This window comes from Eleginops maclovinus, chromosome 18 (genome assembly GCF_036324505.1).
Source record: "Eleginops maclovinus isolate JMC-PN-2008 ecotype Puerto Natales chromosome 18, JC_Emac_rtc_rv5, whole genome shotgun sequence".
Taxonomy (NCBI): domain Eukaryota; kingdom Metazoa; phylum Chordata; class Actinopteri; order Perciformes; family Eleginopidae; genus Eleginops; species Eleginops maclovinus.
Window position 1 is genome coordinate 4,073,420 of NC_086366.1, and position 16,297 is coordinate 4,089,716.

General features: G+C 40.6%; 1 protein-coding gene across 1 annotated transcript; it reads left to right on the forward strand.

Moving 5' to 3' along the window:
- The first annotated feature begins 1,106 nt into the window (after positions 1-1,106).
- On the forward strand, positions 1,107-16,067 carry LOC134879743 (transmembrane protein 255B). Its single transcript, XM_063906233.1, has 9 exons — positions 1,107-1,323; positions 3,198-3,337; positions 5,162-5,224; positions 8,578-8,667; positions 9,806-9,886; positions 10,227-10,312; positions 10,462-10,621; positions 14,767-14,871; positions 15,118-16,067. Exons 1-9 carry the CDS (start codon positions 1,257-1,259, stop codon positions 15,214-15,216), a joined length of 891 nt encoding a protein of 296 aa, XP_063762303.1. The 5' UTR covers positions 1,107-1,256; the 3' UTR covers positions 15,217-16,067.
- The last annotated feature ends 230 nt before the right edge of the window (positions 16,068-16,297 follow it).

Below are 16,297 nucleotides of genomic sequence, written 5' to 3' on the forward strand. Positions count from 1 at the left end.
AGCTAAATCAAACTGCCTCGATATTATTTCTTCTCATATTTAGTTAATATATTTTCACTTTTGTTCCAAGTTCAAACTTTTGTAAAAGTAATCTTAAGGCACAAAGTTCAGTTCAGACGGGACCAATCCTAATGCTTATAAAACCCATTACTGGATTCACCACCTCCTCAAACAAATCTGGACTGTGCAGCATGTAGGTAGGTATGTTGGGGTTACCATTTCCATTAAAACTACATGTCTTTCAAAGCCCACATGGACAGAGGGTAACATACACAAGTTTCTCCCCCTCTGTTTTTATGAGCGAGAGATTTGAGCATCAGGATCTGTGAAGTTTGACTCTTAGCCATGAAATGAAAAACAAAAGGTTTCTGATTTAGTGTTTTCTGTTTTGTTTTGTTTCCTGAATGCATTTTTCATGGTTGCAGATTGAATGCAGATACTTCTCCGGCCTCAATAAATCACAGTATCAAAATACGAGATGCAGGGCGTGCTGACAGAGCTTATCTCCGTCTGCTCCATAAAGTGGATTTACTGCTCAGTGGATTTCTCGTTTGTTGTAACCATGTCAACTTAACGTTCCTCATTTGATTGATAACTACAGGAGAACAGGTCGACTGAGTGTTTTTGGGATAGTTTACTGTCCATGTATTCTTCTTATTATTTTATTTATTATTATTTGTATATATACAAATATTCTTTTTAAACATAGTAGATTTGTACACTTCACCAAGGAGTAGATAAAGTGTATACTGTGCTATTCTTAATAAACTATTCTTAATTGGTTGGTTATATTTTGTAGCAGTAATATGAGTCTAAATCTTCGAAGTTATCAAATAAATGGAGTGAAGTGATGCAATACCTAGTGAAAAAAAACACTTGTATTGCAGATCCTGAATTTGAGGAGTGTGTTGACATTCAGTCAACCATGTTTCCGACCGTCCTTGAATGCAACAGAGACGTTAGATTTACAGAGCCGCAGTGAAATACTCTCACATCCTCAGGAGGGATCGTAAAGCTTTGATTCGAAGTGTGTTTGAGGAGGTGTGTTTGAGGAGGTGTGTGTGTGTGTGTGTGTGTGTGTGTGTGTGTGTGTGTGTGTGTGTGTGTGTGTGTGTGTGTGTGTGTGTGTGTGTGTGAGAGTGAGTGAGTGAGTGAGTGAGTGAGTGAGTGAGTGAGTGAGTGAGTGAGTGAGTGAGTGAGTGAGTGAGTGAGTGAGTGAGTGAGAGTTTGAACTGGACCCCGACCGAAGAGGATCTATGATGACGGCCAGGACCCAGGCAGCACCGGGCCGGGACAAAGTATTGTCGAAGAGTCGAACAACAGGTAACACCGCGCGGAGGAGGAGGTGATGCAGCCGGGTGCACGAGACATGGGAAGCTGCAGAATACAGTAAACTTAAATATGTTTTACCAGAGGTAGGAGAAGTACTAAGGTCTTGTACTTGAGTAAAGTAGAAGTACTCAGGTCTTGTACTTGAGTAAAGTAGAAGTACTCCGATCTTGTACTTGAGTAAAGTAGAAGTACTCAGGTCTTGTACTTGAGTAAAAGTAGAAGTACTCTGATCTTGTCCTTGAGTAAAGTAGAAGTACCAGAGTGTAGGAATACTCTGTCACAGTAAAAGTATTCTAAATGTTCCTCCAGTGAAAGTAGAAAGTACTCTCCTCTAAATGTACTTAAAGTAGCGACAGTAAAAGTAGTCATTGTCTGATTGGTCCATTTCAGAATAATATCTCTGATATGTTTTATAATGATTGATCATTAAAGTGTTCTCAGAGCTGGTAAAGGTGCAGCTAGTTTGAATGGCTTTGTATACTGCAGGGTAGCTGCTGGATTTACTGCAGGTGAACTACAGTCTGATTTAAAGGCTGGTTATACTTCACATCGTTAATCCTAATCTGCCTAGCAACTAAAGGTATTAAATAATGAAGTGGAGGAAAAGTACAAGTAAAGTCCCTCAAAATTGTACAGTATATTTCAATTAAAAAAAAGTAATTTATTTCAAAGTAGAAGTATTCATTGTGCAGAAAAATGGCCTCCCTGTGTGATATATTACTATATATGTAACAGTATTATATGGTTACAGAGAATAGCATTTTACTTTTGCAGTCATACATTTTTAAGACTTTGTTTTTCAGAGTTTTTTATTCGTGTGTTGTGCCTTGAACGGTACCGGTATGTGTTTTGTTAAAGGTTTATCAGATGTGTTTATGCAGACACTTATGCATGATCCTTTAGGCCGGAGTTAAGTACATTATTTCTCTTTTTAAATTACAGGAGTAGAAATAGGTTTAAGTAACTCAAAGTTGTTCAGTATAATACTTTAGTAGATGTAATTTACTATACATCCCATCACTTAATATATATCGTAGCCTACCTGATGATTGCCAATGAGGAAGTACTCCCTTTTTTTCATCATCAAAATAAAGTTGTATCAAAAAGTAGGAGGACCTTTTATGCAACATGGTTCATTTTAGAACAAGGTATTGTATTCTATTTCATTATTTTTGATGCATAAATGTTATACTTTCATGCTATTTCCTACTACAGGCATGTACTTCCAGGACGCTTATGAATTTCACGCTCCCTGCAGTCTACATCAAGTCGTACCTTAGTAAAGACAATCAACGTTTTCTTTGTATTCATCCGTAAGACATCTCTGATCTGTAGTTTTTCTTATTAATACGGAGCATTTAGTTATTTATTTCATTTAATAACCTGATGAAGAAAGTCCTGGTGTGTCATTAGGGAAAATGCAATGTAAACAGTGATGACATCTGAAAAATGTAGACATGGAGACATAGGGTTCAGATCATTGTTTGTCAAATTAGATTAATTTAAATTAGATTAAATTAAATTAGATTAAATTAAATTAGATTAAATTAAGGTTAATTAGGCTTTTTTGTTGCCTGTGACATTAAACTGCAGGTAGAAATCTTCAAAACATCCCCTCCAACAACGCATCATCATTTAATTTAGAGTCTCCAATCTAAGTATAAAGGAAATAAACAGTCCTTACAAGTAAAGGTCCTGCATACACATTGTTAAAGTTAAATATCAACGTGTAAGTGAATACTCTTTGAATGCTCAGAGAGTATTTCTGCCAGTTATCGTTGCTACTTTTCCACCAGTATAAACTCTGAGTACTTTTCCCCCCTGTCAGTGATGCACAGTCTCATGTTTCTCTCTCTGTGTTTCAGAGAGGGTGTTGCGGGTGAGGCGGGCGCTCTGGTTGGTTGTGAGCATGCTCGGTCTGTCCCTGCTGCTGGTGCTGCTGGGAGTTTACACCACGACCCGAACAGAGAGCCTGAACCTCAGCGGCTACATCTCCGGATGCATTGTACGTTTGTTTTCCCTTCCCTGTAGTGTGTCATTTAGGTTTTTGTGCATGTAAATGGTCTGGCTAAAATCCCAAAGTGCCAGAAAGTCCTCCATTGGACTCCTTTGTTTACTTCCTGAACATAGTGACATCACTATGTAAAAGTTGCGCTTCTTTTGGCTAGCGGTCCAACCCAATTCACATCATAGGTTAAGGGGCGGGACATCTCTAAGCGGTTGACCAATCACAACAGAGCAGGTAAATCAATCAGAGCAGACTGCGCTCTGGTTTCAAGTCAAAGTCCACTTTATTGTCAAAGTGTCCACATGTGTTCTACATACAGAAAATTGAAATACCATTTCTGGCAGTCCCACAGTGCGAACATAAACAAGAACATATAACATAAAAAGATAAGAGCCTAGAAAAAAAAATAGGGGGGGGTAAAAAGGGGTATACAAAACCAAAACTAAGTAATATAAACATATGTTAGACACAATCAACACAGTTTGACAGTAGTGCAGGTAGGTCTTTAGTGCAAAAAAGACTTTGTGCAAAGTACATTTTCAGTAGCAGCGGAGAATACAAAGTGACTGGTGCGTTTCAGACACAGGGTGAAAAGAGGTGCTGCAGCACATGAGAGAAGTAAAGAGCTTTCTGAACGTTAAAGCATGGAGACATGTCCCAGTAGAGACACTACATACATATAATAACCTGAAAATTGACCATAATGGGGCCCCTTTAAGAATGGTGTTTGTTAGTGAGTCATTAAAAGTTACCTCCTATGTAGCATTACTTTATCAAAGGGTTGCAACAAACGATTATTTTCAGTATCGATTAACCTGCTTATTATTTCCTTTATTTATGAATGGTCTATATAACATAACAGAGAATATCAAAATCTAAAAGTCCAGGTCTTAAAATATGTATTTGTGTCAGTCCAAAAGATAGATAGATAGAATCGGAGGATGAAACCCTCTTTATTAGTCACATACATGCACACAGCAGAGCACACACAGTGAAATTGGTCCTCTGCATTTAACCCATCCTAGTACTAGGAGCAGTGGGCAGCTATTGTGCAGCGCCCGGGGAGCAATGAGGAGGGGGGATTGGAGGTGTCCGGTGCCTTGCTCAAGGGCACCACAGCTGGGACCTCTCCAAGTAGCAGTCCAACTTCCATATTTTCAAGTCTGTTCGGGGACTTGAACCGGCGACCCTACGATTCCCAGTCCAAGCCCCTACTTACTGAGCCACTGCTGGACCCAAGAATATTCAGTTTATTCAAATATAAAACAGACAGAAACAGAAATCTTGGTTTTTTCTTCATCACATTCTGCTAACAAGTGAAATCTAGTGAAGTTTGTAGATGCAGACAGACAGGGTAAATACATTGGAATGTAAATGTGTACTTTGGATATTTTCTGTGTTATGGGAACAAAATAGCCGAAAATTGACAACAAATAAGAAATGTCTTCGCCCGGTGTGTTCTTCAGCTGCACCGCTTTCGTCTCGCAGATGAAACGTTTTGCAAACTCCCACATGTGGCTGACATTCAAGGTTGTTTTATGTTAAACCTGGAAAAACACGATTGGTTTACTGGAAGTCGAGACTCTTCTAAATAATATCAGACTCAGTTTCTAAGGGGACATTCAGCTGTGCGGTAACTGGGTCATTAATTCTACATCTTTTAGCAACAGTACGCAACATCAAACATTCTGTATGAGACGTTTTTATCTCTAAAACCATGCTGAGTCCTTTCCTTGGACGAGAACCAAATCATAACAAGGCCTCAGTTATTAAAAATGAACCGTATTTGTCCTGCGCTCACCGTGTTCATGTTCTTTACAGCTGACTCTGGGATCCTTCCTGGGACTTCTGGGACTCTGTCTGGAAGAAAACCGCAGACAGCTGGTACAGTGTTTCTTCTCCTGCACATACACACACCTTCTGTCATAATTCTTCCTTGTGTTTTCCCACCAACGACCTGCCACAGGAGAATGTGTTTTGGCCCAGAGTGTGTATATGAGCTCAGGGACAGCGATCATCTTGTGGCCACCCACTTGGACACGGAGACATCTGAAATTGCATCGAAGACAAAGATGCATTTCTCCGTTTTATCCGATCATCTGATTTCTGAGCTTTAAGGCAGTGTTTAGTGTGTTTACAGGAAACAGGGAGGGATGTTTGGACACATGTTGAAACGGTGTGCATGCGTTTTTATTCAGAGTGTGGGGTGAGTTCCAAAACAAAAACACAAGCGTTAAATCGATAAGAATGGTGTTTGTCTGCTCTTTATAAACAGCCATGAAGACTGCACTTCACCACCTCACAGTTCATTACAAGGACAGATTCTCTCCATCATTGATTAACCTTTGGATTATTTTCCTTTATTAATAGATTGGTTGAAAAAAAATAGTAAACATATCCATCCCAGTTTCTCGAAGTCCAAGTGTTGTCATTGTTTTGTCTGAAACCAAAAGATATTGTGTTTATTAAACAGAGGAAAGCATTAAACCTGAATATTTGAGACTCTGAAAACAGCATCTTTTCCTCGAGATATAACTTCAATTAAATAGATTTTTTCTGTCGATCAAATAATCTATAAGACAATTAATTGAAGCGGCTCTACTAAATGATCTTACAGGTCAAAGTAAAACATCAGGTATAGTTTTGAGGTGCTTTTACTTTAGTTGAGTATTTCTATTTCCTGCTATTGTATACTGTCATTACAATATAGTTTAGAGGGAAAGATTTGAATTCAGATTAATAATACAAAATATAACCAACTAATCATTTAGGATTTATTGTTATAAACTTTATAAATCCCTCTGATAAAAAGAGCTCCTCAGTTACCTGCTCCAACAAAAGAATAACATCATACAACAAGAACAATACACTGTGTGTTTATGGAACCGTACCCAAATAATGGATGGATGGATGGATAGGGAGGGAGGGATGGATAGGGAGGGAGGGAGGGAGGGATGGATGGATGGATGGATGGATAGATAGGTGGGTGGATGGATAGGGAGGGAGGGAGGGAGGGAGGGAGGGAGGGATGGATGGATGGATGGATGGATGGATGGATAGGGAGGGAGGGAGGGAGGGAGGGATGGATGGAGGGAGGGAGGGATGGATGGATGGATGGATGTATGGATAGGGAGGGAGGGAGGGAGGGAGGGAGGGAGGGAGGGAGGGAGGGATGGATGGATGGATAGGGAGGGAGGGAGGGAGGGAGGGATGGATGGATGGATGAATGGATAGGGAGGGAGGGATGGATGGATGGATGGATGGATGGATGGATGGATAGATGGATGGATGGATGGATGGATGGATGGATGGATGGATGGATGGATGGATGGATGGATGGATGGATGGATGGATGGATGGATGGATGGATGGATGGATGGATGGATGGATGGATGGATGGATGGATGGATGGATGGATGGATGGATAGATGGATGGATGGATGGATGGATGGATGGATGGATGGATGGATGGATGGATGGATGGATGGATGGATGGATGCAGCAGCATAAAACAAAAGTAGAAAGTAGAAAATAAAGCAGGACATAATATGTACAATAAGTGAGAGAGGTGAGGAATATAGGGTAAATATAGAATGTAGATGATGGTTTAAGTTAATAATAAGGCAACAATTAGTTTGGGGCTATTTTACAAGGTTTCATCTATTTGAAGAGCTACTTTAACACACTTGTGAGAGCAGGTTTGGGTGGTTACAGAAATGAGGTCATTTGATTAGTAGACAAAGAACCCTTGTTGCTTTAGTAAGGTGTGTGTTTGCTGTTATCATGTTGGTCTGGCTAAATCAACTCCTGGAGTCTTAGAGTTACACTTTCCAGGTATCAGATCTCATGTCAGGATCAAGTATTTATTTATATTGAATATTTATTCATGATGATAATTATGTTTATATTTTAAATTTGACGCCCTGATAAAATACGTTAAGAGGTGCAGTGCTTTGGATGGAGATGGTTTCGTTTGGTTCAACTTCAAATATTTGAGAAGATAGGAAACTCAATTCAATGGAAAATAATCTTTGCTAATGGAACTCTTCATCTGTCAGACTCAATTTATTCCTCGGAGGGCTCCCGTCCACTGCAGTAAATTGATATTGCGATTAATGAAAAGCAGTCTGCTTGTCTCTGCACGGTCGTCTGCTGAAGGTACCGAGTGCTAACTCAATTATTTAGCTTTGTTCGCTCTCAAGTAGGAAGGAATAACATTGTGGTTCAGAGTCTCGGTTTAAACTAATATTTCTGTTCTGACACCGATATCAGCTCCTCAGCAGCCTGCAGAAGGATTCCACGATGAAGTTATTTTATAATGTTCATTTTGTTTTCTTTGACTTGTTTGCACATTTTTAAAACCACTATTATGACACAATGACATTAACACAATTAAAAGGGGCCCTATGAAGGGTCTTTTTAATGTTTACATGCTAAAACTTGTACAAAACGATGATAGCCTTGATGAACATTTTAAAGAGGACATATTCTGCTCATTTTCAGGTTCATATTTGTATTTAGCTCCTCTACTGGGACATGTCTCCATGCTCTAATGTTCAAAAAGCTCTTTATTTTTCTCATACTGCCTGCGCTGCAGCACCTCTTATCACCCTCTGTCTGAAACCAGAGCCCAGTCTGCTTATGGTTATGGTATGCTTATGCTGATTGGTTAGCTTGCCTGCTCTGTTGTCATTGGTCAACCCCTTAATGATGTCCCGCCCCTTAGTTTATCACATAGCTTCCTTCAATAGAAGCATGAGTATGTGGGAGAGCAACTCCCTCTGGAGGGAACACAGGGATTTTAGCCTTTGCAGACCATTTACATGCATTAATATCTATATAACGCACTACAGGAAAGGGGAAACTCCAAAAAGCGTAATCGGACGTCTTTGAATTTGTTTGATGATACATTGAACATAAAGTCAAGCCTGTGTCAATGAGATAGGAAACCCAAACACCTTTAGGGATAGAATATATTTGTTTAATATTGAAATCAACCATAAAACATTTCAAGCAATATTCTCTTTATTGAATGAGTTCATGCTACCAAAAAAACACCCTTTTTCTAAACAAAGTGCCGTGTGAAGACATCGCTCCACACCCATCACATGTTTAGTATGCTGCTGTGACTGGTTTGCAAAGCTAAAACTTTGGAAGGAAAAAAAACAACAATTTTCATTTTGGACTTTATTTGGAAATCCTCTCATTTGTGTCGCTCTTCTCTGTTCCCGCTCCAGCTGACTGCCGCGATAGTTTTCCTCAGCGTCGGAGTCATCGGCGCGTTCCTGTGCGTGGTGATTGATGGCGTCTGGATTGTGTTTAACATGGTGAGTTCACGGCACTTGCATGCGTAAACTGTGAAATCTCATATGATTCTTATGGAAGAGGGAACAAAGCAGTAATACTGTAAAGCAACAACAAATCCTCCCGCTGCGTCACTGTGAGGCTGCTGGCCGGCAGTGGGTGCCAACAGCGATTTACTCGGAAAACGAGTTCCCATAATTCTTCACAACATGCGCCAGCTAGAAGGGTTTCTTTTAACAGCGTTGATTAGCAGTTATAAAAGCTTAATGTGAGAAAACAAACTGGGCAGCACCGAGAGGCTCCATCAGTCGGGGGAGTCTGGTTTTCTTCGGCTGAATGTTACTGAATCGATAGAGAGCAAGAGGCCTCCCTAAAAAAAACATTGAACTGAATAAAAAGATGAATTCCACTTGGATCCACTCACTCTGAGCAAACTGTCTTTATTTTATAAAAGAATAAACAATTTTATAATTAGATATTTATAAAATTACAACTACCAACAGGGATGCACTCCCAGTTTGTATTTGAACAGATGTCGACATTTCACAATATTTCTGAGTAAAAATTCAACCATGTTTTTATTCAGAAAGTCCAATTAAAGTTCAAACTGTTAAGCAAAGACTGGGAATTGAAACGATATGATACATTACATTATACACACGCACACACACACACACACACACACACACACACACACACACACACACACACACACACACACACACACACACACACGCACACCACACAGCACACTTTTGATAACAATCGTAAATCAAATCAAAAAGTGGGCATTTCAACCAGAATTGTGTTTTGTTTTGGATAGAATTAGATGGGAAAGATGATTCTCACCATCCAGGGAACTTTAGGTGTTGGTCTAAATCACACACACACACTTCGCTCACACGGCAGGGGCACTGATGGAGTCCAGGACCTTATCGTTCAACATATTTCAAAAACCTGACACATTTCCCAGGAAAACAACCTTGTGCTCAGGCCCATCCCAAACAGAATAAAAACACAGTTTGATCAGAAGCATCTGGGCTATCTGGTTCACTTGTTTTTCTTAATATCTTGGGTGTATCCTGGGTGAAGTTAGACTGATGTCTTTTATCCGTCTGTCTTTCTGTGGATGATATTTCTCCATATTTGAACTTTTGCCAGGACATGCGTCCGCTGAAAGCAGGCAGATGCCAGTACTACAGCAGCGGGAACAGCTACGTCTACGAGAACTTCTACACCTCTGTGAGTGACGACCAACGTATGGAAGCAAAAAAAGAGACAAACGTTTTCATTTTCTAACATCCACTGAATACTTAATCTACATATACGTTTGCAAAAGCAATGTACATTTATTCACCCTATTTTGTGAGCATTGGAAAAAATGCAGCTTTTTCTAATAGCACAAAACATGTAACCAATGACATTTGTATCCTCTTAGAGGCGTTTACATTTCAATTTAAGGTATTCAGTGTCTGTGACATGAAATGCTTACGTCTCTGATTTGCTTTCGATGTCTTTTAGGAAATGATTGTCTGAACTCGTTGTATTTGTGGGTCAACTGTGACGCATTTTCCTTTCCCAGGTGGCGTGTTGGAGTCCGAAGGAGTCGTGTAGCATGACGGTACGTAGCGGGACCTGCTACTGCTGCGACCTGTACGACTGCGCCAAGTGAGGAAATAACCTTTATACAATTTTAGATATTTTATTGACGAAGAGATCTGCCCAAATACCCCAAACACCATCTGAGATTTGACACAATGATCACAGGCTTCTTTTACATTTTCTTGTCCATTAAATGATCTGATTTTCTTCCGCAGTGGAGGCTACCTCAACAACTACTACGAGTTTGTTGGAGTGAAAAGCTGCGAGGAAGTTTTCACTCTGTACGTTTTAATCTGGATCCTCGCCGGCCTGAACCTCGCGGCCTTCTTCGCGGGAATCCTCACCACGGCGGTGCTCGGCAGCGTCAAAGACCTTGTAAGACGTAAATTAAGTTCCTGTTTGTGTTGATGTTGTAAATGTAAACCCAAGCTAACAGCAAATAAGGCATTATTCATCCCCATCAAACCGTAGTACAGTAAAAGATGAAGAAGTATATTAGAACAGAAAGAGAGCTATACAATATATGAAGACTAAAAGGGCGATACACCAGTCCTAAAATAGGATCTTTTTTTGCTTAAGTGTAAGGCATTGTTTATGTTTCTTAACAATTGAAATGAAAGATAAATACAGTGTATATATGACCTGATTGAATTAACATTTTAAGCTGCACTCTTTGAGTTTTAGCCACTGTCTTAGCCACTTTAAACCGAGCTCAAGCAGAAGCATTGAGAACAAATGTTTTCCTTTTGAGATGCGAAACTGAAACTGAGAGATTTAATAATATCAAAATAAACTCACAGCTTAAAGTAAAAAAGCCAGAAACCAAGATTATCCGAACAGAACACACCTTGTTTGAACTCCGGACACAAAAAAACTGTGCAGACCAGCTGACTCTAAACCAGGGAAACACACAGTCAAATGTACTATCCTACATGTGGTGGAATAAAAGGCTGGAAAAAGAGAATGGCAGGAAGTAGTCCAAAACATGACGCATAGGAAGAGTTACTCTCGAAATAAAACAGGAAACGAGGCTGAATGCAGTTGAATGCTCTCCCAATTTCACAGATGAACTTTGAGTGAACTCTGGACGATGTGACGGAAGCAAGATCAGATGTATTTTTTTAACCACGGCTCAAATTGAAATGCCAATATAACACCCAGCTAGCCATACCACAAATGCCATGATGGGGGAAAACTGATATGATCCAAATATGAATACTAAAAAGTCGAACTGTGGGTTAAGGAGTTCCTCAGAGACGTTTCACATTCTGTACTGCTTTTAAAAAGCATGGCATTGTATAAGCTATCTCCAAACAGTGAGGTTAACAGCATGTACTGTAACCTTTTATTCTTCCATAAAAAGCAAAAATAACTACTAATCCATTTAAGGGCTGCATCTTGGCATCATCAGCAGGGAAAAAAGAGACATAAATCACATGTTTGGAAGGTGGTTCGAGGCTTTTTACTGCTGAGCGCTAATGTCTTTACAATACTCCCCAGAAAGTGGAAAACTGAATATAACTCACAAAGATGTTATGGAGCCAGACAGTATTAGAAAACTACCATCATGTGTTTATGGTCTCTAAGGAAAGAAAGGGTACAGTACACAAGGTCGAGTAGTTTGACGCCTTTAAATCAATCCTCCATTAGGTTCAGTTCTGCTCAGACCTTATTGGCCAACAAAAATCAAAAGCATTCCTCCTCTCCTCCTGCAGCTCTTACAACCATCGCCTGTAGCAGCGACTGTATTTAACAAGAAAGGATGAAACAAAAGTACATTGAAGAAGTTTTTAAGAGGCTCTATAATACTTTTTGGGCTTTTCCCTTTCCTACAGTGTGTTACACAGGTTTTAGTGCATGTAAATGGTCTACAAAGGCCAAAATCACGGTGTTCCCTCCATCGGACTCCTCTGTTTACTTAGCTATGTAACACTCTCCTATTGGCTAGCGCTCCAACACATAGTACATAATAGGGTAAGGGGCGGGACGTCTCTAAGTGGTTAACCAATCGCATCAGAGCCGGCCAGCTAACCAATCAGAGCAGACTGGGCTCTGGTTTCAGACAGAGGGTGAAAAGAGGAGCTGCAGCACAGGCAGTATGAGAGAAATAAAGAGCTTTTTGAACATTAAAGCATGGAGACATGTCAACAAAATACTAATATGAACCTGGAAATGATAACAGGGCCCCTTTAAGAAAGACTCAATTTGGAAAGGAGAGTTGAGACGATGGATGAAGATCAGGACCCAGCCTCATTGAGTTTCAGCCATCAAGGATCAGCTGAGTGATCCTATCCATATGACTGCCAGCATCCCATAAAGCTTTCATCCCGATGTCACTGCCTGTTGCCATAACTCCGATCTTTGCATTATGTCGGACAGAAGGTATTTTGTAATGAATTGATGTATATATAATCTGCCCTGTAATTAACGGCCTTAGCTCAGGAATGCTTTCCTCCTCATGTAAATCCTTCAGCCCCTCTCCCAAATTATACCACCTGTGTGTTTGTGTCCTACTGTCTATGATTCTTCTGGATGAGACTCCCTTTTCCCGTAAGAGTCCTGACCTGCAGGAGTGAAGATCTACGTATCTGGTTATTTGACATGAGGAATTCTGGTTGCAGTATATTAAATAGAAGACAGGAAGTAACAGTTTGAAGAAGCAGCTTAGTGCGGTCTACACCAAAGCACTGGAGCACACATGTAATAAAGGTTTAGCAGGGATCTGTATCAGTAAAATGATGTCGTTAAGTGTGCCTACAGGTATTCTAAGACTTGTTGCATCACAGCTGGATTTTATTACATTTGGATTGATTTATTATTAAGGAGAGGAAATCCACATGAGGCAGCAGGGATGCATATTCATCGTTACAACAAAGCAGGTTTTATTTTCTGATTACATTTAATAAGGAAGGATTAAGTAATCACATCAGTGTGTGGGAGAGAAACTCCCTCTGGAGGGAGCACAGGGATGTTACCCTTTGCCGACCATTGACATGCACTAAAAGCTATATTACCCACTACAGGAAAGGGGAAACCCCAGAAAGCACAATAGGGCCTATTTTAAGTCTTTTTTTAAAAAATGATAATTAATGTTGTTAAGGCAGGAAACGCTCCTCCTTTATGTTGTACACAGTAGTTTGTGGCAGTACTGTTTTTAAAAGGCTCCTGTGATGGAAACGTCTGGAGCAACAGAGACGAAACTCAGAGACACGAGAGACAGAGAGCTGGAACTTTGATGGCAAACACTGAAGGTTTATTATGGAGTAAACAGCCGGAGAACTGACAAGACATGTGCTGCAGCCACGAGTTGACAGAGCGGTAGCCCGACCAGTTCTGAAGAACTGCAGTCTGAGGTTTTATCCGTTCAGAGTGTATAATCAACATTCCTCATCAGCGAGGCTAGACAAATATGGACCCTGAATCTAACTAGAGCTGTCGGAAAAGAATGTGCGCCAGGGAACCTACGTTCCAGATAAGAAGGGCTTCTAGACGTCCCTGAACAATAAACTATCTCATGGTAGCTTGTGCTCGGTCATAGACTGGCATCAGCAAAGCGCCCAAGCTGCCCCTCCTTAAGGGAGATTACAGCACCCCAAAGGCTGAACAACTATGCCATGGGAACACAGACAGAGGAAGGAGAAAATGATGAACTGTGTCAAAGGTTAACTACGCAAGAACAGCTATGATCAGTTGTATACTTACTCGGGTTGAAAATGCATTGACAAAATGTGTTTCAGTCACACTTTTGTTATTAATGCCACATTTCTGCTCACTAAACTGCATTTAAGGGCTCATGTTTGGTCCTGAAAACATGTTTTCTCGAATAAAATGATTACTATGAGCAATATAAAGTCCTACCTGAGCACAAAAAGTACTGAGTCAGACAGAGGTGGAGGTTATATACCGGTCATAATAGTTTTTTAGCAGATTTGAAATCTAAATGTAGTAAAAAAATGACATTGATGGTGTTAGCTGAAGTTGCCAAGCTATAAATCAGATCAATGCACCCCACTCAGTCCTGATGAAGCACATTAACTCAGTGATGAATTCTTCCAGCAGGATCCGGAGCTTTTCCTGCCAAATGTGACTGAAATGTGGCTTTTTGTTATACATATTCAGCTCCCTGTCGTAAGGGTCTCTGCCTCTCTGGCTGACCGTGCACAGTCCACGGCGGAGCAATATCTTCAGGGCATGATGAAAGGGATTGTGTTATTAGTGTGTTTGTCCTTTAGTGCACGTTGCCTTGTCTATAACTTATTTATGGCAACAACAACATGTCATGTGTGCAGCATTTAAGTCCAAGACGATGCATTCGCACCATGTGACTGAACCGATTAAAGTCGTCTCGGGAGTTTCCTGTTACCCAAACTGGATCCGACTGTCCTGATGGGACGTGCAGACCTTTCAAAAACAATGTTATCAGAGAGTTTGAGACTCCCTGGAGACTTAGCATCTGTGTGTGTGTGTGTGTGTGTGTGTGTGTGTGTGTGTGTGTGTGTGTGTGTGTGTGTGTGCATCAGAGGAGCAGCAGCAGTGTGAGCGAGTCCTCTGAGAGCGCAGCGTCTTCCCCAACAGCTCCCCTGCTGATGGAAGCCAACACACACCCAGCTCACCAGCTCCACGCGGTCAGTCTACACACACACACACACACACACACACACACACACACACACACACACACACACACACACACACACACACACACACACACACACACACACACACACACACACACACACACACACACACACACACACACACACACACACACACACACACACACACACACACACACACCAGCAGTGCAGTGTACACTGAAGATCTTTGACTTTTGTTTTTTCGTTGTCTCTTTTTGTGTCCCGCTCTTCCAGGGATCCTCGATGTGCTTCCCTGTATCCTCACCTCCTCACCCAGACTCTCACCCTCCGGCCTCCCCCCCTCTCACCAGCATGCTGCCTTACTCTGCATGAGCTCCCTCAACATAGGAACACAAATGGGACACGTTTTTTAATATCCGCTGATGTGATTCTTACAGTAGGCCTATGTCTGAATATTATGCAAAGACTCTATAATTTCCCTAAAACTAAGGCAAGTATTATATTATATTTGACTGTACTGTGCACATGAAATGTTATGTAATATAAAAGAACCGACTGTATTACTTCACCAGATGTCAGTGAAAACAAACACAGAATTGAATGATTTAAATGATCAATAGTCACAAACAGTTTCTGTAATAAATACTAATATTATGATGTTGTGTAATAAGGTTTGATTCATGCCCTTTAAAGCCTTTCCCTTACTGGACTATATAATTGAGCATATGGTGTGTAAAATACAGAATATATATCGCTGCATTTGCCAGGAAAAGAAACGCAGATAAACATCTAAACCACAGAAACATCTTCAGACATGTTGGAGATATTCTTTGTTTCCGTTTATTCAAATGTGTCTATATTTCAAGCGTCTTGATTCCCCTTTTTGCATAACGAGTGTTCGCTGAGTTAGAGGACAGCATTAATGATTTAGCAATCAACACACGTGTGTTTAACGGGAGCGACACGCAGTTTGATGACTGTAAAACGTTAGCTGTCATGAGCATCATTATCAGACGTTTGTTTGTTTTGCATGCAACCTGTATTTTAAATAAGCAGAATCAGAATCAGAATACTTTCTTGGGTTTTGTGACAGTTTCTCCACTCCTGAATGAAATCAATCAAAAAGATACACATTGAATAGAACATGTACATACGCATAAGAAGTTCAAGTGTAAATGTGCAATTTAAACATGTAATACAATAAAGATATATATGAAATATGAGTAACGTGGAGTGAAGTGCGTGTGGATGATCTGTGGACGAGGTAAAGGAGAGGACAGAGAGTCGTGGCCCGGCAGGCACACAACCCCCACCCCCACCCCCCCACTGCTAGAAAATGAAAGTAGATATGAGAACAACCTTCAGTAACAAAAAAAATGTCACGAATTTGCCATCTAATATCTCCCTTGTGTACACGCCAAGCAAACTAACCAACAGAGAGGGAAGCCACTGG

Bases quoted from the DNA above. Each gene is read 5' to 3' on its own strand.
- LOC134879743 (XM_063906233.1), top strand. From the start codon at position 1,257: ATGATGACGGCCAGGACCCAGGCAGCACCGGGCCGGGACAAAGTATTG. The intron at 1,324-3,197 runs GTAACACCGCGC...TCTGTGTTTCAG, and splicing joins GTCGAAGAGTCGAACAACAG to AGAGGGTGTTGCGGGTGAGG. The intron at 5,225-8,577 runs GTACAGTGTTTC...TTCCCGCTCCAG, and splicing joins AAGAAAACCGCAGACAGCTG to CTGACTGCCGCGATAGTTTT.